At 39.6% G+C, this 24629-nt stretch overlaps 1 protein-coding gene across 1 annotated transcript; it reads left to right on the top strand.

The window, feature by feature from the left end:
* The first annotated feature begins 4570 nt into the window (after positions 1–4570).
* On the top strand, positions 4571–12890 carry MRPL39 (mitochondrial ribosomal protein L39). Its single transcript, XM_082076340.1, has 10 exons — positions 4571–4687; positions 5105–5311; positions 5664–5803; positions 6283–6382; positions 7395–7462; positions 8057–8169; positions 9323–9388; positions 10534–10687; positions 11562–11609; positions 12763–12890. Exons 1-10 carry the CDS (start codon positions 4636–4638, stop codon positions 12844–12846), a joined length of 1032 nt encoding a protein of 343 aa, XP_081932466.1. The 5' UTR covers positions 4571–4635; the 3' UTR covers positions 12847–12890.
* The last annotated feature ends 11739 nt before the right edge of the window (positions 12891–24629 follow it).

Here is a 24629-nt window from a genome sequence, read left to right on the forward strand (position 1 = left end):
TCTTCCAACTTTTCAGTGTCTCTTAGCTGATCTATAATAACAGGTAGCCCAGCAAGGTTGCTGACAACTGTGCCTGGTTATGATGAGAGGAGCAGGGGGGGAGAATCTGGAGCCACTGAGGGAGAAAGTAAAAGACACAGGAAAAAAGTACTCCTGTGCATAGCATTCCTGTACATTTATGTATATGGAGAACTGGAGGGCTGATTGTTATTGGAATTTACATTGTTTACATTTTGATCAAGAAGAATCTTTGAATATTTTTCCATAGAAGAAGAAACAGATTTTTTCATATTTCTAGAAAGAGAAATCTTACGTTTGAGGTCATCAGTGATGCCATTTGAGACTCGGTACCATGGTTTGTGCATTCAATCTCTGTGCACATCTTTTTTTCCGAGCACACTAAACATATATGTTTGTTTTAGTAAGTGCTGAAGACAGGAGCACATAGCTGTAGAGTGACTGTTCTGGTGTGATTCTGGGTATGGCAATAGGACAAGTTGATGGAAAACTATTTTGTAAAACTGCTAAACCAGATTCCATTTAATAACTAGTTTAATCACAAAAATACATAATTCATGATTTGTGTCACAAATCTTTTTTTTCTGAAACTCATTAGTCAATGTGCTGTGTATTTGTCGTTGTGCCCATACTACCGACCTGCAGTACATTGAATCTATCAGCTTGAAAGTCTTGCTCTTCAGTATGAAGAATTATCAGCAGCTATGTATAAATGGGTGGAGAGGCTGAAACCTACAATTTTAACTATCAGCACACCTAGCTTTTTATAATGTTCCAGAATATTGCCTTAACAGCTATCCCTCCTCTGGTTACAGTAGGCCTTGCCTCCTTTCTTCTTCTGTGGCATCTTGTTATTTTGTTTCATTGCTTCACCTTAACGGCTTTAACTCCTCTCTGAAAAAAACTGACCTAGCTGGCAGATTATCTGCTTGTTTTGTACTTTGAAACTTTAAACTGAGCAAGTATAGTTTTAAGAAAATAAGAAAAAAAAAAATCACATATTCTTTTTATCCACCAAGTTCTTGTTAATGGCCATTTTAAGCCAGAGTATGGCATAGATTATTCCCCTTGCTATAATGAAATGGACTAGAGTGCTGTGACAGAACATTCTATTAGACTGGTAGAATATTTCAAATCTGATGTGTCAGCCAAACTTGAATCAGGAAAGCCGCAAAATAAGAGGAGAGAACAAGATAACAGTAATACAAATTACTTGTTCTCAGTAGCTTTTTTTTCTGTGAATTCCACTCTCCATTTTCTGGAATGTCTTGTATAATTTTATCTTTGACTTGTAAAGTACAGTATTAATGCCTTTTTTTTTTTTTTTTCAAGTGAATTTGCAAGACTGCTGCCACTGAGTGGACAGCTCAGTAGCAAACAAAGGCACATTTTGAAAAAAGATCCACCAAACTGGATGGCATTGTAGGATGCTTTCAGCCTAAGCAACAGAGGGCAACATATTAGCCACTGTGCTGATGGTGGTAGATTCAGAATTATTTTGCCCCAGTGTTTAAGATGCTCTGCTGCTCCACGGTGGCATGAAGAATACAGCTCTTAGGATGCAGTTACACACCATGTTGTCTTCCACAGCAACTGCTGCCTCTGGCCATGGATCACTGCTACCATTCCACTTGTGCACAGAAACGAGTATATGAAGCTGTACTTTAAGCCAGGTCACTGAAATAATGTGAATAAAACATAATCCTTCGGCAATACTGATCCTGCAATCAGTATCACTCCAATGATCTTGTGTTCAGTGCCTTGTTACGGTGCTGCTGCAGTTGTCTACCCAGAGCGTAAGCAGTGAGAAACAGCCAGGAGTGGCAAAGGGAAGAACGGGAATTTTTAAGCTGGTTTTGCTTTTGAAGCAATCTCTAAGTGAGTTCAGACCTGGCTTTGGGACCATGAGGGTGATAAACCATTGTGGTTTGTCACTTACGTATTACTATTGGGTCACATACTATGGCATAAGAGCAACTGCAGGGTTCCTGTTGCCTCATAGGACAACCTCTCATTTTCTGCCCATTATAAAATAACATCCAATGGTACCTTTTAATTATTCTTGGACAGTTCTGTTACCCATCTCTTTGGACCACAAACGTGCTCAGTGTTGTGACATGCTAAAAGTCGCTGGAATTCAGCCAAATCCTTTCCAGAATATTTCTCAGTTGGGTGGCTTTTGTCTTTTGGCATTGAGGGATCAATAGCTGGGGGACTGCAGCTGGCCCGTATGTCCCCACAGGCTGCTGACAGGGCCATGTTTGACAGATGAGAGTAACCCCCAGCCAGCCCTCGTCTCGGTCCATGGGGATTGAATGGACTCAGGGGGTTTTACCCTCTCACAGAAGCCTCAAGTAAATATATTGTAGTAAACAGAAATGGTGTTACAGTTGCAAGTCAGCTGTGCCAGCATGAGTCAAAAATAAGCTTGAAGACTGAACTTTTTAATTAACTACAAACCTATGCTAATGCTAATGTTGTTTCTCTTTTCTGCTTTTGTCCAGGGGATGTAGAGATGCCAGCTGAACCCTGGGTGAGATTTCCAGCAGTTTTGGATGTCTTTTGATTTCCATTGGGGCGTAAAGCTTCACACTGTCAGTCTGTAATCCAAGGATTACCCAAAGACAGAGGGATATGGCCACACTCCTCCTGTAGTCTGCAGTGTGATACAAATCTCAGATGGCTTTTTATCTGCATTGTGCTTCCAGAGTGACACCAAGTAAGTGGAAGGAGTGACTAGGTGTTCAACCACCATTTTCCTGAAGAATAAGCTGAATAAAAATTTGCAAACGCATGTACAAAAGAAGATTTAGAGATTAGAAAGTAGCAATTTAAAACAGAGTGAAAGACATATAATAAAGTGTGCAGTAGCATATAGGATTTTACTCCCGTCATTCAAGACTTCAGCAGAATCACAGAATATGGTTTGTTTCTCTGTCATTCTCTGAACATTTTGAATTTATCTCCCCATAGTGTAAAAATGTTATTTTCATACCCTACATTGTGAACTTTGTTTTGTTTGCCTTTTTTTTCACCATTTAAAACAAAACAATTATGTGATGTGATCATTGATCACAAATGATTCCTCACGCCATAGAATAAAAAGTTAATAGAAGAAATGGTGTAGTTGAGCTATAATGATGTAAATAATTATAACACCTTTGTGTTTTCTCAGGACCTTTCACCTCAAAGCTATAAACCATTTTACACATGCAAGTATGTAGCCCTGCAATATGCCTGCTGTGCTAAAAACTTAGTGGGGTTTAACTCATTTTAAAAAATGAGGAAGCAGGATGATTGACTTGATGAAAATCTAACTCTATCAAATAACATAATGAGGGGCATGAACAGCTACCGTACTCACACACCTGGTTTTCTGGATGAGAGCCCGGGTGAGCAGGGAAGCTGGTGCCAGGTACCAAACCAAGAGGAGCCAGCTGTCCCACTGCTCCGAAGACATGCTTCCACAGTGGAAAATTCTCTGTCTGTTACCAGCACTTTCCAGTATTAACACATTTTTTTTTTTTTTTTAAATGCCAAGTTTAATTACATCCTTTAGCTCTTAATGACACTAATTCAGTGTCACTCGTTGATATTGGAAGTCTTGATGGTTGTTTTTTTATCTTTGCCAATTGGGGATTGGGCTGAAGACCACCATCAGTTAAACTGTAAAACAATGAAACAAATCCTGAGTTATTTCACAAATTTTAATACATTTTAACACAAGTCATGTTTTTCCTACCTGGTCAGTAACTGGTTTGTGCTTGGCTTCAATCTTTTGGGTGGGAAGGGTGGCAGGAAGGTCAGTGGTGGCCAAGGGGAGCTGGCGGTGAGGGGCTGCCTGCAGCCCTGCGCCTGTGAGAATGTGGGCACCAAACACCCTTTCGAATATTTTGACTTAATATTAACGCTGTAACCCCAGTGCTACACATTCATGATCCTTTCTATGAGATGGCTCAATATACAGCTTAAGGACACATGAAAGCTGCTGGTTGTAGCATGGAGGGTTGTTGTTGGTCTCTTCTCCCAAGCAGCAAGTGACAGGACAAGAGAAAATGGCCTCGAGTTGTGCCAGGGGAGGTTTAGATTGGGTATCAGGAAACAGTTCTTCATGGAAGAGGTTGTGAAGCACTGGAACAGGCTGCCCAGGGAAGTGGTGAAGTCACCATCCCTGGCGGGGTTTAAAAGGCATAGAGATGAGGCTCTTAGGGACATGGTTTAGTGCTAGTTAGGTTATGGTTGGACCCAACGATTCTGAGGGTCGCTTCCAAACAAACCAATGCTATTATTTTACTAGGCAGTGTAAGGACGCCTGTTGAGGACACAGAAAACGGCTGCGTGTTGTATCCACGGCCTAGCGGGGCTCGTAAGTAAGTTATGGGGCTTCCAAAGAGAGTAAAAACCCGTGTCGGGAGCGGGCAGCTCCCCGCGGCACTCCACGCAGCCGCCGCTCGCCTCACACACCCCGCGCCGCCGCGCAGGCCCGCATCGAGCCCCGGCCCCGCGGCGCCGTCTGGCGGCGGCAGGCGGAGAAGCCGGCGGAACGGCGCTGCCGCCGCCGGTGTTTCCGGCGGAGCCGGGGGAGGTGGCACCGGGGCGGCGGGACCCGGCTTGAGCATGGCGGCGCGCTGGGTCGCCCGCGGCCTGCGGAGCGGGCGGGAGGGGCGGCGTGAGTGGCGGCGCGGCGGGCCGGGCGCGGACGCAGCGCGGCGCCGGGTGTGCGCGGCACCGGGCGGGCTGCGGGCTCGTCCTGCGCCGGGGCTTGGAGGGGCCCGCCCTGGCCGTGCGGGCGTGTCGGGGCGCAGGGCGGGCAGGTTCGCAGGGCCCGGTGGCCTGTGTGAGGGGAGCGCCTTTGCAGCCAGGGAACGGCACTGAGCTTCCCTTGCTTAAAAAAGTGTTTTCTGTAGCGACTTCATGTTGGCATGGCAATGGGCGGGCAGTGGGGGCTGCTGAAGCGCTCACCTCACGCGTATTGAGACATAGATTAGCAGCGTAGTGGCACGTCTTCCTGCCTTCAGGACCCGAGATCTTACAAAGAGGCTTTGAAAACTCCTTCTTGCTTATTTTAGGTCATTCCTTTTACCAGGGTTCATCTCCACGCAGACTGTCTCTCGGCTGACATCAGAAGAAGTTATTCAGATGCGTAATGAGCTTTTTACCAAGGAGAAAGAGAGGCAGTTGTCTCTGTATCCACGAATTGAGAAAATTGAAGTAAAATACACTGGGAAATCTCACCCTGGCACTGTGTTTGTGATGAACAAAGCTTTGTCTACTCCGTACAATTGTGCCATGCGTAAGTGAATGGTCTCTTAAACTAATGTTGTGCCACTAGTGATGAAGATTGTGCTGACAATTGAAATGTTTGTCATCCAAATTTCACACGTTATCATTACTGACATTTCAATAACCAAGGTAACAGATTTGCTTTCAGAATATTGGTAGTTGGTATGTTTAAAATTCATTTGTACTAAAATACATCAGCAGAAACTGAGTTCAGTTTTGGAGGCTCTGTTAACAGCTCATCCAAGTCATTTACAAAAGTGAAACTTGCCATTTGTTGTTGCAAATGTAGGGGTCTAAACTGCTGACTGTGAGGAGTATGGTTAATAATTGTATGGTATAATACTTTTTTCCACTTTCTTTAGACTTAAGTGAGTGGCACTGCAAGAAATCTGTTCTAGCTCTTGTGGATGGTGAAGTCTGGGATATGTACAGACCCTTGACCAAATCATGTGAAATTCAGTTCCTTACTTTCAAAGATGAAGATCCAGAGGAAGTAAACAAGGTAAGTCTGAATCTTATCCCATTTTAGGTGACCCTGATTATGACCACTCGATTTTGTATGCTGCTTTCAGTTTCATGTCCATCGGCTTTCGTGAACTTTGTTGCAATGAAAGCTCGAATATTTTCTAACAGTCAGTTGGCACATCGCAGTTATCATTAGCTGGACCAGTGTGTGGGCTAGGTGATGTATACACATCCCTTTCAGCCTGTGTTGTTGCATTCTATGATTTCAGATTTAGATCTCTCCAGGGAAACATCTGGATTCCATTTTAAGTGCACTTTTAATTTTCTTGATTGATGTTTTAATGATCTCCAAATAGAAGTTTAAGTACTAAAGAAAGTAATACTTGGATTGAGAGCTAGGTTTGTGCCTAATTCAGTTAAATGCTGGTATTCTTTTGGAATAAATAGCTGATGTTCTTCTAGTGTGGGTTGTTAGCTTCTACGTAATAAGTCTGTGTTTTGAAATTCTCTTTACAGGCCTATTGGCGTTCCTGTGCCATGATCATGGCATGTGTTTTAAAGCGAGCATTCAAGGATGAGTACTCAGTTAATCTCATTAAAGCTCCAGAAGTGCCAGGTGATATAAGTGTTTTCTATTGACTGCCTTGTATTTTGCTGCTTCTTAAGTGGGTATCTAATAGTGTTACAAAAAAAAAGTCAGAGACTTCTTCTCCAATGATTGAAGGCACTTACTGATATGCGTATTACCTGCTGTTGTTGTAGCCTTCAAGTTATAGCAATCACACTGAAAACAATTTCGTTACCAAAGTACAGAAAATTGGTCTGTGTGGCAACTGGAGTTCGGACCACTTAGGTTTTCATAGGTTAAGTTAGTAACGTAAGGACATAACCTTTTTATTGTGAAGTTACACGAGTAGGTATTTAGAAGATGTGATGTGTTTCTGTGAAATTTGCAACATAACCTTATGAGCACTTGAGTTACTAATAATTATTTGTACATCATGTTGGAAGACTATTGAAGTACAAACAGGGTTAGTAACAACTTTTGCTCATCTCGGTCTCTTTAGTTTGGAGGAGACTGAGGTGTGACCTTATTAATATTTACAAATACATAAAGGGTGAGTGTGACGGGGATGGAGCCAGGCTCTTCTCGGTGACAACCAATGATAGAACAAGGGGTAATGGGTTCAAACTGGAACACAAGAGGTTCCACTTAAATTTGAGAAGAAACTTCTTCTCAATAAGGGTAACAGAGCACTGGAACAGGCTGCCCAGGGAGGTTGTGGAGTCTCCTACTCTGGAGACATTCAAAACCCACCTGGACACCTTCCTGTGTAGCCTCATCTAAGTGTTCCTGCTCCAGCAGGGGGATTGGACTACATGATCTTTTGAGGTCCCTTCCAATCCCTAACATTCTGTGATTCTGTGATCTGTGACGTGATACAGGTTTAATCTGCCATTTGACTGTGTAATCATAGCAGAAAATTTATATTTTATGATGGCTTCCTTGATATCATTTGGGTTTTCTTCTCATTAATTTTTATATATTTATAAGTGTGTGTTATGGCAATGAAATAGGTACTTTGTCACAAACATAAATATTTTTCTCTTTGGAAATGAAATTGCAGTGATCTCTGGAGCTTTCTGTTATGATGTGATTTTGGACAATAGACTGAATGACTGGAAGCCAACAAATGTAAGCACAATAATGTATTCCTGTAAAGTTATATGAGTTATATGACTTTGATCCTTGTTCAATGGTCCTTTTTTAATAGGGGAGAGTAATGAGTTTTTTTTTCTTTCCATGGGGTATATCTACACTAGTATTTTATTTTAGGTCTGGAGTATTTTTTGGAAACTAATCTTCTCATTTACCACATACTGGCTTTCATGGCAGAAGTGTCTCAGAGCACATGAACTGTGTTCCTTTCAGATGAAATTAAACTTAGAACTGTATTCCAAATACTTACAGGTTTTAGGTGTATGAGGCTAGAGTAGCTGTAGTCTGAAATACAGTTTCCAAAATAGTTGGCATGGCTGTTGGAACTTTAGTACCATCTTTGGCACTATTTCAGGTTAGTGAATCTGTCTTTCTAACAGTGATGATCTGTAACAATCTGTTGTAGAGGTGCATAGTAAGAGTTACAATCCTACAGCAATATTCTTATATTTCGGATTTATAGTAGATGATCCATGTTTTTCGACTAATATTTAATGTTTCCTATGCTTTGTCTGTTCAGAACAGCTGTGAAACAGTGGTGACAGTTTTATATGTATCAATTCTTTTTAGGACAACTTCCGTTCTCTTACAAGGGACGCCAGAAAGCTAATTAATAAAGACCTGCCATTTGAAACACTGCATGTTGAAGCAAAAGTAGCATGTGAAATGTTTCAGCATAACAGGTAAGTGTCTGAATTTGCCTTTCTTTTAGAAAGACGGTTAGAAATTCATTTGAATCTCTGCTTGTTTTTGTAAATCTAAAATACAATGTGACAGGTGAAGTAAGAAGGTATTTCTCCCACTACTCTGAGTGAACATGCCTCCATTCTCTTTGTCACTCTACCTTATTTCATTTTTAGTGTTCTCTCCAGAGGCCAACACTAGGCATCTTTACTGGATGTAGTTTTGTGACAAATGGAAAGACCGTAGACTTCTTAGTTTAATAGCGACCTTCAAGATTTCACTACTTTTAAGTGGAAGCTCTGGTGGTTAGAGTTGGTGTGCTAGTTACCCAGCCTTTGCCGAAAGGCTTTCATATTCAAAGAAATGTAGATTTTTCATATCTTGGTATCTTCAAATGAAGATTTGAAGAAATGCAGTTTTTGAGCTCTGCAGGGGGAAAATGGGAAAATACTCTGGCTTGTGCTATAAAAGAGGGCTTGTTAAAGCACTCCAATGTTCTCAACTGGAAAAACACTTAAGCAGTTTGTTGGGATACAAATTCTCTGGTCCACAGCTCATTGGTGGTTGGAGAGAGGTGGGAAGAAATGGTAATTTATCATTTTGTGAAACAAAATAAATAATGCGTGAAGCTAAAGTTGCAAATATGACTAGTGTTTTTAGCTTACAAACGAAGATGATATTGATGTGACATACAGACTAGCATCTCCTTGCTGTGTTGGCTGGCAAGCATTGACAGCAGGTGGAAGCTAACTTTTGATAATAGCTTTAGACATTTTGTGTGTGTAGTAGAAAGAGCAAAGAACACTGTTGTCTTGCAGATGACCAGCTGTTGAGGAAGCACATTGAATAAAATCAGTTTAGGAGATCTGATAGTGTCTTCTAGTCTTACGCATGACCTGAAAGTAAAGTGTTCATTTTAATCTTTCTGAATAAAACTGCTGAGAGAACATGCCTCTCCTATTACATAGACATGCTTTATGGAACATACCAGTACATGTTGTCATATAAAATTAAGAATTTAAACCTGTTTCAAAACTCAAATGAATACGAGCATAACTTTTAAGAATGTTCCTTAAATTGATTGCTTAAGTGTTACAAGAACTAGATGTTAAAGGTTAGGATTTTTTTAATCTACTCTTTTGTCATGTTCAGGTACAAAATGGATATGATAGAACAGAAAGCTTCTCAGAATGCAGAAGGAATTGTAACATTACATAGGTGAGCAAAACTGAAGTTTCATTCTGTAGCGGTTCATTGAAAGGTTTGATTATATTGCAAGTACTCTCTACAAGTGAAAACAGTAAGTTACTTGTGGTGGTTTTTAATTTAGAAATCACTTGTATTAATTTCTGTCTGAAGTTGTTGTTTGGGTTTTCTTTCTTTGTTTATACAACCATTGTTTTGTGATACTTAACACTTGGTGGATCTCACTACATTTCTGTTTCTTGTTACGTTAAAGGTGGTAAGGACCAGAGAAGTCTTACTATTTTAAATGCTTTTACATAAAATCTAAGTAAATCTCTAGAGCTTGATAGGTTAAATAAAATACAAAGCAAATACTTGTTTTAAAACAAGAGTTAGCATTATGTAGTGGATTTTTCTTCCAAAGTTGTCAAGATCTTCCTAACTGACAAGCTACTGCCTTGCAGGTCTGGAGATGAGAATGGATCTGGCTCCTGGGCTACAGTGTAAGATACAAGGTTCTTAGGCTGGAGGCAGGGAGCTTGTATTGTATCACAGGCAAATAAAAGAATTTGTGACTAGCTTAGGCTAGTGCAGGATATTCAGTTTTCTGGATATCTAAATTGTCTGTTTTTCTTCCTTCTTCCCACTCTCTAGTTTGCTCAATAAGAAGGAAAATGGCCTCATCTATTGATTTCTGGGAGAGATTTGTTCTGTATGTTCTTTTGCTGTACATCTTTTTGTCTTTCACTTTTCGTAATTGATTTGCAGTTTTCCAAGACTTGAAAGGGAAATAACCTGTGCAAGTTGTAAATATAAATGCTGTACTGTGGAAAATATGTGATCTTGGAGACAAACCTTTTTTTCTGGTTAATGACAGAGTTATCCTAGTTTTAAAGCCAACATGGCCTCAAAGATTTGTTAAACCTGGGATCCTCTTTCTAGACTTGAGGTTTAAATTTCATAAATTCATTTCAGGAAATTGTGTCACCTCTACTTTTGCTTTAGGAAACCTAGAAATGCTGAACTGAGGATTTGTTTAGATTTGGTTTGGGATTTGTGTGAATTTTCCTTAATCTGTTCTGTAGATAGGAATTTGCTAATCAAAAATCAAAACAGATGATAGGCTTGTACTTCTCTCTGAATGTATTTGACGTAGGGCTTTTTCTCTATCCCATCAGGTTTGGTGACTTTGTAGATGTTAGTGAAGGCCCTCATATTCCAAGGACAAGTTTCTGTTTCCAGTATGAGATAACGGCAGCCCATAATCTTCAGACTAACCAATCTGAATTGATAAGGAGGTTCCAGGGTGTGTCCCTGCCAATCCATTTGAAGGTAACTAATGTATTTCTTACAGATTTTCCCTTAAGTCAGGGCATTTGGCTTACTTTCTGGTCTTTATTATATGCTGTGCTGGTAACTGTAATTTCGAGATGAGAATAGTAGCAGAAAGGGAGGCTCATGATGATGGCTACGTTGGATATTCGGAGTTTGTTTTCCTGGAACTATTGTGGATGTCAAATCATAACTAGAAAAGTTTGCATCAGAGAGCCCTTGATGTTATTTTTCATCACTGAAAGTGTTGTTACAGTTATGCATGGATATTTCATTTACCTTGCCTTAGTTAGTTGTGGGTGCTAATCTTCTGGAATTGAGACTGCTGACAGTGTTTATTCAGATTGAGGAAAAAGCAGACCTTATGACAAAAGATACTGTTTCCAAGTCTGTCATGACACCAAAGTAAAACTTAACAACAGTAACAAAATAAGTCCTAGCACTAATCAGTCTTAAAGAAAGGCTTAGCAGAACTATAGGGGGAGGCAGGAATCTTTCTTCCCGTTTCTATTGACTTATATGATTTTGATCTGTGGTGTTGCACATGTGGTTTTGTCTCAGCTGGGCAAGTTTTCAAGGGACAAGTGGGCACAGGGTTCCTCACCTCTGTGTACCCTTTCTCATAATGAGATTTTAATTCCCACTTTTGCCCATTACCTCCTCGGTAATTCCACACAATTAATTAACGTGATCAGCAGATATTTATTCAAGTCCTCCAAAGGAATGCTGGCAAATTGGACACTGAAATCATAAGCTGTAGCATCTGAATTAGGGATTGTTGTAGTTTTGTGCCATCATTTCTATACATTTGTCAGAATCTATTCTACGATATTTTTATGCCTGCAGTAACATTATTTAATGACATTCAATACAGGCTCATCATGTCGTGTGGCACAAACTGCTGGAAAGATCGAAGAAACTGGTGAGTCTTATTAGTAGTGAAGTACAGATTACCAAATATAAAGATATGCTGTGACAGAGTAGGATTTGAATGATTAGAGATGGGTAATGTATTCAAGAACAAATCTTGAGGAATGGAAGTGTTCACAAGTGAAGAAAAGTTGGATGCAGAGGAAATGTCACTGCTGTGTAATAGAGGATGTGCTAGTATTGTTTCTGAAGTCTGGTTATTAAAATGGATTGTACTGTTTAAAAAAATACACTATTCAATTGATATAATTTTTACTATTAAAAACCCCGGAACAAATTATATCAGACTTTCTACCTATGGCTCTGTAGCTGTCTGCTTCTGAGAATCGCACATGCTTTTTATAGTAATTTCTATAAGCTGTTGTTAATTACCACCCTAAGCTACATTGGTATTTTTCAAATTCATCTCTAGAATTAATGTTGGTATTATATGTATATACAATTAAAAAATATTTTTTCCTGTTTTAATCTTGAACACTAAATGAGAAAACTAATAATTGTAAGAATGCATTTACATCCATATGGATATTAGGTAATAGTAAGTTTTCTGCTACAGGTTTGAGTGAACACATGTGAACATGTTTCTTACAAATAAATGCAGGGATAAAAACTAATGCCACTGGGTGAACCTATGTGGAAGTTACTGGAGAGAAAAGGACATGCCATTTCAGTAAAGGGCATAAAGGCACTATTTTGAATATTTTTTGCCTGTTTAAAGCCTACACAGAAAATAAGAGTTCCTTGCAAACATTCTTTTGTTAAACATCCCATGTTTCAAAGTTGAAATGTGCTTATCGAAGAGAAGCCTTACAATGACTGAATAAATGGAAAAGGCAAGTTTTTAAGATAAATACTAGATAATTATAAAATATTATAAGCCACATACAACCAGACTCACTATCAAGGAAATCTTGCTAAGAATTAAACAGCAGATGTTTTGGAGCCTTCCGATTAAGTGTTTTAATTATTTGTGTGGCAAGAGAGAGGGAAAACAAACTACTGTATGTCTACTAAAACTTGTTAGCCAAGGATGCGTTCAGAGCCTAACCCATGATATTTTTCTATGAAATTAGTTTGAAGATGCTTGTTATTCAGACAATTAAATAATTTTGAAAAAATATCACAAAATTGATATGTTTATGCAGGTCTCTGAAGAAAAATTGGGAGCAGCAGCAGAACGTCTTGAGGCAAAAGATGGAACTGAAGAAGGAAAAACTGTATCAATTTAAATTAACCTCTAAATGTACATAATAAAATGTGTATTTTTACATGACTTGTTTGTTCTGCATATAAAAACGTCTTGGCTAATTCCTTTGAATTCTGTGGACCTAAATCATGGATAGATACAAAGCCAGTGTCAGACCTTTCAGTCCACTTGAATTTCATGTAAAAAAAAAAAAAAAAAAAAAAAGAAAAAGGTATTTTTCAAATTCATTTGCAATAACTCAACTTGCAAGTTACCCTAGTCCTTATCTCGACTACAATTGTATGTGTCCAGATGTTGTCCTCTGTGATTAGTGCAGTTTGGCCTACAGACTGTAGTTGAACTGGCAGCTGGAATGGTCATCCCCTTTATCTTGACATAATTTCAAGACCCCTTGTTTCGTCTTCTATGAAGAAAGTATTTCTTTCTAATTTCTGACCTGATGTGTCTGTTTCTTGCTGGAACTTCCAGATGAAATTCCACATTCAGCATTTACTTACTTATGATTTAGTTCAATTAAGCTAGGTAAGATTTCCTTACCTAAAAGTTGAGACAAACAGTATTTAAAAAAAAACCAAAACACACACAAAAAAAAACAAAAGAGGGAAAAAAGAAAAAAAGCGCCCTTTCAGAAGCCCATAAAGGGTTACAAATGATTATTATTTTACTCATTTTGATTTTCTGTCAGAATTGAAATCAGATACTCTTGTCTTCCCAGTTCAAAAGACTCCATTCAGTAGATAACTGTGATTGCCATTGCTTTACTTACACAGAAATAGCAGAATGTAAAAGCTGAAAAGTTCCTTGAGTTTAATATTTTCTGCTGTACAAGTGCAGTTAAAGATAATTGTACAGAATAGTATCAGGAATGTAGCCTGTTAACTTGCATCCTCAGTGTAGTAAGATTTATTATGCATTTTCATTCTTTGATATTTAAATATGATAACTTCAATTAAATTTCAGAAAGGGTCTTTGTTAGATGATGTTGTCTGCCATTTTGTATTTTCATCCCTAGCTCATTAGAGCTGTTCTTGTTATACCAGAAGAGATTTTTATTACTATTTGAAGTGCAAATATTTTTTCTCAGTTTTATCCCAGTTACCTAGCTTAATTGAACTAAATAATAAGTAAGTAAATGCTGAATGTGCCAGAGCACGGAAGAGGAAATGCGAGCGGTATAAGTAGCAGAAATCTGCTTAAGGTATGTGTTAAATATTTTTGCTCCTATGCATTTCTGTTCTTAGTGCATTCTCTAGCTGTTCAAATTTATTGGCATACAATGGAGTCTGGGATCCCTCAATGTGCTAACAGACTGTGTTTCCTGCCAAATGCAACACATCTTTAAAGGACAGCCCATGCCTTCTCAGACTACTTGAAAAACTGGTTATTGTTGTGTGCTTTTTTTTTTCTTGACTAATATTGCAGAGGACTTTTTATAATGGTATCAGATGCTTATTTTTTTAAATAAGATTTTTTTAATTCAAAGTTTACTTTAAGAGTACACACACTATATATAGTTTCTTAATAGTATAAATAATCTTTGAACTGAACTTCAAATATTTATGTTTCTCTTAAATGAAACCTTCTGGAATATGCTTTTGCTTTGGACCTGTTGCTCTGATGCTACTGAAAAAGCAGGCATTGGTTCCTGTCCTGAGGAACACGGATGGCAGGTACCGCCATCTCTGATTAACCCAAGACCACAGAGAAATGATACCAGTAGGATCTGATGTAGTGGCCTGTTTTGAATCTTAAGCCAACTTAAGCTAATCACCAACCCATACAGTTTCCTGATGTCTGCTCTGTATTTTGGGAGTCCTGTTCACAATTCCTCCTGAATTCCCCCACTTGCGGAGAAAGGTGAAAATGTTGCTTCCCCTTAGGAAATTTTTAAAGCGTAACTGGAATTTCATATTTCAGAGCTTTTCTTTTTGTGTCCCCAAGGGATGTGGGTAATCCACTTTTATGGTCTGCAATGTTAAGAAATGGTTTGAAAGGCATACATCTGGGCTGAAAAGACTGGAGAGGGAATTTCCCTTTCCTGACCTTTTCTGAGTAAAACGTGTGTGCAGGACTGGCGGGGGAATTTGCAGCAGAGCATGGGGACCTGCAGAGCTCCTGCCGCTGGGTGGGGGCAGCGGCTCAGGGAGGAGAGGGGCAAGAGAGTCACCCTGTGGGGACACAGGTGAATCCCCATGGAAGGGACAACTGCAAGTGCAGAACTACATTACCGAAACTGTTGTTGAGGGCTGTGAGCTGAAGTTTACACAAGATTAAACTTCCCCCCCCCCACATCCTTCCCCAGAGTTCTATGCATAAGAAGGTGGAAGCTCAAACTTCTGCAGAACGTGGTGCTAGCTCACTTCTCAGCTTACCTGGGCTCCTAAAGGCAGGTTTTCCTTTGGGAGAGATGGACCTGAAGGGTGTCTTTGAAAAGCACCAGGATTCTCACAGACGACAGTGGTAAAAAGAGAATCAGGTAACTAGAGGTAGCATCCACTTCTTACCACCTGTATCCTGGTGATAGCACTGTTTGAAGAAGGAGGAGATGTAGATTCAATTTCCTATTCTGCCACAGAGGAACTGGGAGCTACCCTTGCAGGGGAAACATCTTTGGGGGATGGATCATAAGGTACTCTCAGTACTCCCAATCCAATCAGTATGAAGTGATGCCATACTAGAAAACAGTCTTGAATGTTTCTTGGAGGAGCAGGAGAACAAATGGAAATCGTGCTCGATACTCATGGCAGGCACGGAGCAACAGGGAGATGTGGTCCTTGAGCTCCATATTTTAATTGTTGGGATAGAAAATGCCGAAATTGCCTACCAAGATAAATGTTACCAGCAGTCAGGGTAGAGTAATGCTTCCCTTCTCTTCTTGGCTTAAGGATTTCTGAACTCTAGCTGAACTGCAGAGTCATACCAGCCTGGCTGACTATTTGGGACTGTGCTCTGACATACACCTGGAACTCTATACACCAAACTTAAAGCCATGGGGTAATACAAAATACCAAAATGAGCTTGGGTATGGCAGAGCTCTCACTGGGTATGGATTCAAAGTGTGTGTGTAGGGTTGTGATCAATGGTGGAAAGTCTGGTTGGAGGCCTGTAGTCAGTGCGGTTCCTAAAGGGTCACTACTGGGTCCAGTCCTGTTCAACCTGGTCATCAGTGACCTGGATGAAGAGACTGAGTGCACCCTCAGCAAGTTTGCTGATGATACCAAACTGGGAGGAAGGGATGACACACCAGGAGACTGTGCTGCCATTCAGCAAGACCTGGACAAGCTGGAGGACTGGGCAGAGAAGAACCTGATGAAGTTCAACAAGGGCAAGTGTAGGGTCCTGCTCCTGGGGAGGAATAACCCCAGGCACCAGCACAGGTTAGGGGTGGACCTGCTGGAAAGCAGCACTGCAGAAAAGGACTTGGGAGTTCTGGTCAACAACAGGTTGACCATGATTATGTGCCCTTGTGGCCAAGAAGGCCAACAGTATCCTGGGGTGCATTAAGAAGAGTGTGACCAGCAGGTTGAGGGAGGTTATCCTATCCCTCTTTCTGCCCTGGTGAGGCCACGTCTGGAGCACTGTGTCCAGTTCTGGACTCCCCAGTTTAAGAAGGACAAAGAATTACAGGAGGGAGTCCAGCAGTGGCTACGAAGATGATGAGGGGCCTAGAGCACCTTCCTTATGAAGAGAGACTGAGACAACCGGGTCTGTTCAGCTGAGAGGGGATCTTATCGATGTTTATAAATATCTCAAGGTGGGTATCAAGAGGATGGGACTAGACTCCTTTCAGTGGTTCCCAATGATAGGATGAGGGGCAGTAGGCACAGACTGAAGCACAGGAGGTTCCATCTGAATACAAGGAGAAACTTCTTTACTTTGAGGTGCCAGAGCACTGGAACAGGCTGCCCAGAGAAGCTGTGGAGTCTCCTTCAAGACCCGCCTGGACACATTCCTGTGTGATCTGCTCTGGGTGAACCTGATTTGGAAGGTGGTTTGGACTAGGTGATCTCCAGAGGCCCCTTCCATCCCCAGCCATTCTGTGATTCTGTCATTCTGTGTGTACTGTCCTGCCTACCGTGGGGCAGATTTTTTTTTTTATTATTATGAACATGGTGAGACACTGGACCAGGCTTCCCAGAGAAGTTGTGGATACTTCAACCCTGGAAGTGTTCAAGGGTAGATTGGATGGGGCTTTGAGCAACCTGGTCTAGTGAAAAATGTCACTGCCCAAGGCATAGGGGGTGGACTAGATGATCTTCAAAGTTCCTTTCCAACCCAAACCATTCTGTGATTCTATGATGACAGGGGAAAAGGCAGGAACTGAAGCCACCTTCCAGTTTGCACATCTTGGTATTAGTTCCATAGCTTCTCACATTCAAGTTGTTCCTTCTTCTGCCTCTTGTTTGAAAGAGAGCTGAAACTTTTCCAAATTGCAGAAAATTTGCTCTGAGCTTGGCACTCTTGAGCCTTCCCTTTTCTTTTTTGGTAGTAACCAAAAAGGAAACTCCATACCAAGGTTAAAGCTACTTGGTGTCTTGGTCCTAAGAGGTTGAGGTGAGTCAGTTCCAGCCTTGCATACACATTATTTACCAAGTGAGGTATTTTTTCCAAAGAAGTATTCTGAAATCCATGTTACCGTGGGTTTTGGAGGCAGAAAAGGCAATTACGATCTAGTCTGACTTCCTTCGTAACAGAAGGAATTGAATGTCAAGAGAGGGTTATTTTTTTTCTTACCAAGGAAGTGAAACTCTTCCCTGGGAAACTGAACATGTGCAAGTGATGAAAATGCTCAATCATCGATAGACATCACTCCTTTTATGACAGCAGCCAGAATGAGCTTCCCTTTCTATTTTAACTTCTGGCAAGAAGTAATTTCTTACTGCTGTTTGGTAACTTACCTAATGCTATACCACTCAGCTTATCGCAATATTTTGTTACAGTTGAAGCCAGTGAACTTGCTAGGGCAGCTACATTTATTTTATTAGTTTTTTAAGGAATCCAGGCACAGGAACTCAATATCATAGAGGCATTCAATGGAAAGAGCTGGCAGTGTATAATTCTTGGAGAACACCAACCATCTGAAAATGGTAATGCTATCATGCTGTGGTCTTTCATAAGATTTAACCCCAGTCATGGACAGCATTAACATTTTTTCAGAGTAATATCTGCTAATATAATATCTACAAGTTAATATGCCTGCTTTTCTGGGGAATCAGCTATGCGGAAAACATACATATAAATGGTCTAATGACCATATTTGTATCTATTTATTTCCTAAGTTTTCAGGTCATTCAATGTATTTTAAAGAGTGAAAATGTAAGGGAACATGCATTTGACATTTATAGCAAGACTATGAGTCAGAATAGTGAGTGGCAGGATCCGTTTTGTTCCTTAATATCCCTTCTATTGTCATGTGTTTACATAGCAATGGGAAGTCCAGGCTGGGGAGTGGCAAGTTGGGGTCAAGTAAGGAAGCCACAGCTGGTCATTGTTTCAGTACTGTGTCATTCACAAGCACTGAGGATGGTACTGTACTCCAGGCACACTGCTCTGATGTGGGTTAAAGCCTTGGAAGAAGAGAAAAAAAAAATATCACATACTGGTTGCAGGCTTGAGGTGCTGTGCAGTGAATGAGACTTCTTTGAATACAATGAGGATCCAAGGAAAATACCATGTAACATTTTCCTTTTGTGAGCACAATTGACATAATAAATGTAATCAATTAATGCTCCACTTTCTACAACCCATGGGGGAGTTTAGGTTGTGGAGACAAGCCCAACAGCATCTCCAGATTTCTGTGTTTCACCAAAATCTTAGCTTTAAAATTTTCTATATCAGTCATGCAGTCAGGCACTCACTAAGTGCTGCAAGCAGGTCAGCGCAGTGCTGGGTTTGCTGCTGATTCTCTGGTAGCTGCACCATGGACATGACAAGCAGCGACGCCCTGTGAGCCTGGGGCTCCCATGCTCCTGGGGACTTAGGTATCACCTGGGCTTCAGTGAGAGAACAGACACTGCCAAACCTTGCCTCAAATGGAAATCAAACTGTGCTTCACTGTTTTACCCTAGTCCTAAGAAATGAGAATTTCTGTCAGCTCTACTCTCTTTTGCCACAATTTCCTCTCCACTCTCAAAGCTATTTTTCTTGCAAAATGAATGGGAATATGCTTTTCTTTAATGAACTGTGCTTCACCACGTGGAGAATCCCCTCTCGGAGCTCTGGCCCTGCCTTTGGAAGTGATGAAGCTGGTTTTTGCTTATTGGTGGTCATGGCCCCCGGCTGTATGCATCCCTGGGGAGCCACTGAAGTTACAGGCTGATTTGGAAAATATTTATGCCCTGCAGGGGCTCTGTCTGAGTGGAAAATTCATATTCACTGAGACTGCTCATATGTGAGACTGTTTTACATGTGAGACCATTGATTCATAAGTGTCTGCGGTCTGGAGGTGTTCTGTAATCATACCTCATACTGGGGGTTCACAGTCAAAACACCGCAAACAGAAAAGCGTTATGTGTATTGATACAGCATAAACATTAACCTTATTTTTTTAATTAACGGTGAGTACTTTGAGGGTCTTTTTTCCTCTTCTGCTCCCCCGTAAAATTAATGTTTCATAACTAAACTATTCATTAAACAGATTTAATCAGACAGAGAGTTTTAAAGACTGGTTCTGTCACTCAGTTTTTGTGACTGTGTGTATTCAGTGTCTATTTTGACCTTCCACAATATAAATATAACAATATTTTCCTTTTTCTCTTGAATTTTGAGGCTTCTTCTGAAAGTTTGGAATACGCCGGTAATCCTAAAGTAAAATAAATATATTTTCAGTTTCTCCTAATGACCCATTGACCCATTTCTCCTAGTGAACTGATTATAAAATCTCAGAGAAACAGTCTCTGTCATTTTTTTCTTACATATAATGAAATTCTATAGAAATGAATAGAATACACAGTTATACACACCAAAAGTTTAATTCATAATTTTTCTTTCCTAAATGAAATGAAATACCTGTGTGGGGAGTAAAGCCAGAAGAGCTGAAAAGTGACAAAACAAGAGACAGGTTGTTGGGCTCAAAATGTTACATGTTCTGCAGCCTGGTGAGGACTTATTGATAAACAAAGCTGCTTTTTTCCCTGCTTTTTCCAGTGAGTCTGAACCTAGCAAACATTCTAGAAAGGGTGCCTGTATGCAGAACAACTCATCTTTTTACACATAGAACAGAGGTTTTCCCAGCATAGCTCTGACTGATTCACAATTTCTGTTCTCCTCCCACAGCAGCAGTTTGTTCCATGTGAATTCTGGTAAGAGGCATGATACAGTGTTAATGCTAATATGTAGGAGTCAGTCAGAGGTAAAAACCCCTATCACGATTAGCATTAACAACATACAGCCTACAGAAGAACTCCAGAGACTAGTGTATGAGACATAAAGAACTCAAACCACTGTTTTTTCTCCTTGATATACCTAAAAAAAAAAAAAAAAGGAAAAGACAGAAATACATATAAAAACTTTTGTCAGAGAAAGGACAGACATCTGAGGAAAAAAGATTCCAGTTAGTTAGATACACAGAAGCCATGTGCTATGTATTTTAAAACAGTCAAACCTACAATTGTTTTAGTTACTTTTATAAGAGAACTATAGTTCATTCACTATTGTTCTTCTCTGAGGGGCTTCCATCATTCTGCTTATTGCACTTTTTTGTGCTGCTTTATTTGCTTTGAGCAGAAGGAATACAGTTTGTAGTGCCGTCTTGCCTCATTTTGTATCTCTTCAGATGTCAGTTAATGAAGACTTCTAATACCAACCAAGTTCGTCAAAATGTTAAGAACCAAAGATTAAAATACAAACAAAAAACCCCCCAAATGACTTGGTTTTATTTTTACTTAAGACAAAATGCACATCAGGAGAGCTTACTGTTTAACAGGTTGTAAGAAATGCAGCTCAGAAATAATCATAGTTTCATCAGTATGCAGTGTTTGTGATTAAGCAATGAATATTCTTTTGGATTCTGGAATAAATGAGCACTGAGAAGAGAGAAAACCTGTTGGAGACATTTAGTTGCTGATGTAGGATCCATATACAGGGCTCCCACACCCCTGTTCCAGTAGGCTAAAATGAGATTAATAATTATATTATAGTTGCCTGTGTTGAACAGTACATTGTTCACTAATCACTTCTTAATATTAACCAGTCACTGTTGCTTTGACCATAAAATTCATGTGCTGAATTTTCTTGACCTATGTTAAACAATTTTTTCCTTCTTTCAGCCTATTATGAGCTCCTTCCTGAAAACTAACAAGGAAAAGACAGTTTTAGAAATCAGTAATTCTATAAAATATTTCAAAAATCTGCAAAGAAATAATATAATTAGGTAGAAATGTACTTAATAGAAGAAAGGTTAAAGAATCCTCATTATATATCCAATTACCCAAAATTTTTTTACATTTTTTCAGTTACTTACATCAGCAATAAGGATGGAATTGTTGAGATAGTCATTCCAAGCAGGTTTTATAAAGGCCTAAGTAATGCTCGGTTAATGGTCTGCTAAGTAGGTCTTGACTGGAATATATTTTCTTTTCTCTATCCTTCTAGTTCAAATATCACCTCCTGGGCAGAGTTCAGAAATAGTTGAATCTTGTTTGCTTTCTGTTTGGTCTCCCAGTAACCACTTAAAGAAAAAACCCCATTTACTGTTGTTTAAGAAAAAAGTAACAAGAAAAACAGTATGGGAAACAAGACATTATATATAAGACACAATTTTGGAGATCTTTTCTGTATGTAAATTTAAAGAAACTTATGTACTTTTATAACTTCCCTACTCTTACTAGCACATGCTTTAAGAGGAAGTTAAAATGTCATAGTAAGACTATGATCTAATTTAGAGATTTTAGGGAAATTACCTTTCACTTTGTGACACTCTAAATGAAACCAGCCAAGTACATGGTTGTGATCAGTAAGTGGCAAAGAAAAATTCCAGGATGAATGTAAAATTTTGGTAGGCAGAAAAAAGTGGTTTAGAAATTTCCAAACCTCAAATTTAAAATGATGATTCAGAGCTCTGTCGAGTGTTCAGGCTAAACTCCTACTGAAATCAGACACTGAGACCTGTGGTGTAACATTTGCATTTGTGGGCAATGAAGTGAACAGTTTCTAAATCTGTACATCTGTACTCCTAAATGTTGTGTGTGCATATGTGGCATGTGTGTGGAGGGTGAGGGGCGCAGGTCAGAGGAGGAGGATGAGAAATGCGAGTTAAGATATTAATTTTCTTTTTTTTTTTTTTTCTGGGAAAAATGCAAACAAATTACTTGTGTCAATAAAAGCTTATTGTCTTATCTGAATTTATTGTCAACTGAATCTGTTTTGAGCAGGGATTTGGATTTGATGACCTTCAGAGATCCCTTCCAACCTGAGATATTCCCTGATTCAGTTATTGTACTTTTAATGTCTTTAGGTCCCTGACTACTTATTCACTTGCTGTCACCAAGTAAGCATAGATCTTTATGAAAGGCTCAATGTAAAATGTCTCTTCCTCTTGTAGAAACACTACCTTTGGCTTCATTAAGCTTTGGATAAGGTTCACACCAAGTAGTAGGACAAGGACTTTGCTACAAGAAGCTTCTGTCACCTCTGAGTGTGTTACCCCAATAATATTTGTAGAACATGTTCGTAAATTTTCACTCTCTTACATGATTCCAGGTTGCTGTTCTTTACACCACACTTCCCAAAGACTAATTCTTTCGTATCTTTTTAGGGTTTGCCAGAGACTCCTATGGGTTTTGCTGAAAAAGAGAATATTTTTATCTGTGGTTTGCAGCAGCTATTTGTGGTTGGTAGCACTTTCCTCTTCAGCCTGCCTTCTCCTGTGTTCATTCTTGGAGAAGGGATGTTTTCCAAATCAGTCACTTAAACGAATCTAATAATTATTTCTCTAAATAAGTCGAATGGGTGCTGTACTTGTACATGCCTACCTCCAGCATTACTGTTGAGCTGTAAGGGAAGCAAGAGGCTTCAGGTAGCATGTGCTTTATGCAGCTTTACTCCAGAGCCAGCCCCTCTAGGCAAAAGTGGATGAGCAGGTAGCCATAGCCACCAGCCTTTGTCTTTGGTGCTTTTCTGCTCCCATGATCCTGGATTTACGTAGTGGAACAGTTTTGCCTAGGCTGGCACCCTTGCATTTTAATTTTTGGGTTTAGAAGCTGCATAGCATCTCTAGTGTTGCGAACTGTTTGCTTCTGTGTGCTAAAGGCAAAAAAAAGAAGCATGCTTTATCAGGAAGTGGTGAGAAATGACATGTGTTTCCTCTTGCTGAACCTTCCTAACAGCCTTTTGTACAGCTGTCAGATTTCCATTACATGAACAAATACATGTATTGCTGCCTGTCTTCTCACACAGCTCTAAAATGTGGCCCCGCCATCAATGGAAATGATGACCATCTACTCATGCTTGAATATAATAAAATAAAATGCTCTATTATTTCCCTTGCAACACTATAAAAGAAAAAGCTCATAAGATCTGGTGTGTTTTCCCTTTCCCTCTTTCCAGCACTCTTTTTCTTCAGTCACTAACATCAGAATAACACATCTATTCTTCTTATCTTATCTGCTGATCTTTGGTCATCAGGTCACATCCACTCGTCTGCTTTTCTGTTCCTCTATCTGTTGTAGTGTGTGTAGTGTGTAGTGTGTATTTTAATTTCATTTTCACATTTCATATCTGCTTTCATTGCTATTGCCTCCACAAAAGCTGTCCATATCAGAATTGATCTGTTAGGCTACATGCTCTGCCCTTTGATTATTTTATCTCTGTTTGACAGTCAGACGTATGTGAAAATGTTGTGCCACCTTGCCTTTTTGTGACTGTCCTTTCTTGGTTCTCCTCAGTGGCCACAGATCTATATCTGTATTTTTAGCCTTCATTTAATCACTGACTTTGCCTATTCCTCTGAGATGTCCCTCTGGTTTTTTTAGTAGCAACATTTGACTTAAGACACACAAACCACAACACATAATTTTTCCTTCAGTGTCATCTCTGCTTTAGTTATTCTCCATTTGTATTCAACTCCAAACACCTCCTTTTCTGTCAGTACTATACAGAAGTGATCTGTTCCACCAGCCATGTTTCTTGCTGTACTTCACCTACGTGAAAAAGGCTTCCCAGAGAGGTGGTTGGTGCCCCAAGCCTGTCAGTGTTTAAGAGACATTTGGACAATGCCCTTAATAACGTGCTTTAACTTTTGGTCAGCCCTGAAGTGGTCAGACAGAGGGACAAAATGGTCACTGTAGGTCTCTTCCAGCTGAAATAGTCTATTGTATGCCACTTCTTCTCATACTTCTTAACAGACCACCCTCCTTCAGACAAATATTTTTTCTTCACAATTCCTTTCTTCTATTTCAAATGCCTCCTAAAGGTCAGCTTCTGCTATGACAGCTTCAAGAAATCTGCTAGTGCTTTCTAAAGAGCCTTGGAGGCAGTTGGCGTAAACTAAAAGGCTGGATGACTTAGTTTGAACTATAAGCAATAAAACCAAAAGTAAAAGTAGTAAATATTGACAAGATTTTCTCTGCTCTTGTAAACAAATATGCACATGTATTTAATGTTTTGTCTTGAAATTTCCTCAGTATGTGACCTTACTGAGATCTATGGCATTACCGAAAAATAAATGTTTACTAGTAATTTTACAGAGTACAGAATACTCCAAAATATGTGAGAATGGACATAATATTCATTGGTATCTTTATATTACCTATATTTTTTTAAAAATTCCACAAGTTATTGAGGCACTTCAGAATTCTGCTCAACTAT

Source organism: Streptopelia decaocto (assembly GCF_964273445.1).
Source record: "Streptopelia decaocto genome assembly, chromosome: 1".
Taxonomy (NCBI): domain Eukaryota; kingdom Metazoa; phylum Chordata; class Aves; order Columbiformes; family Columbidae; genus Streptopelia; species Streptopelia decaocto.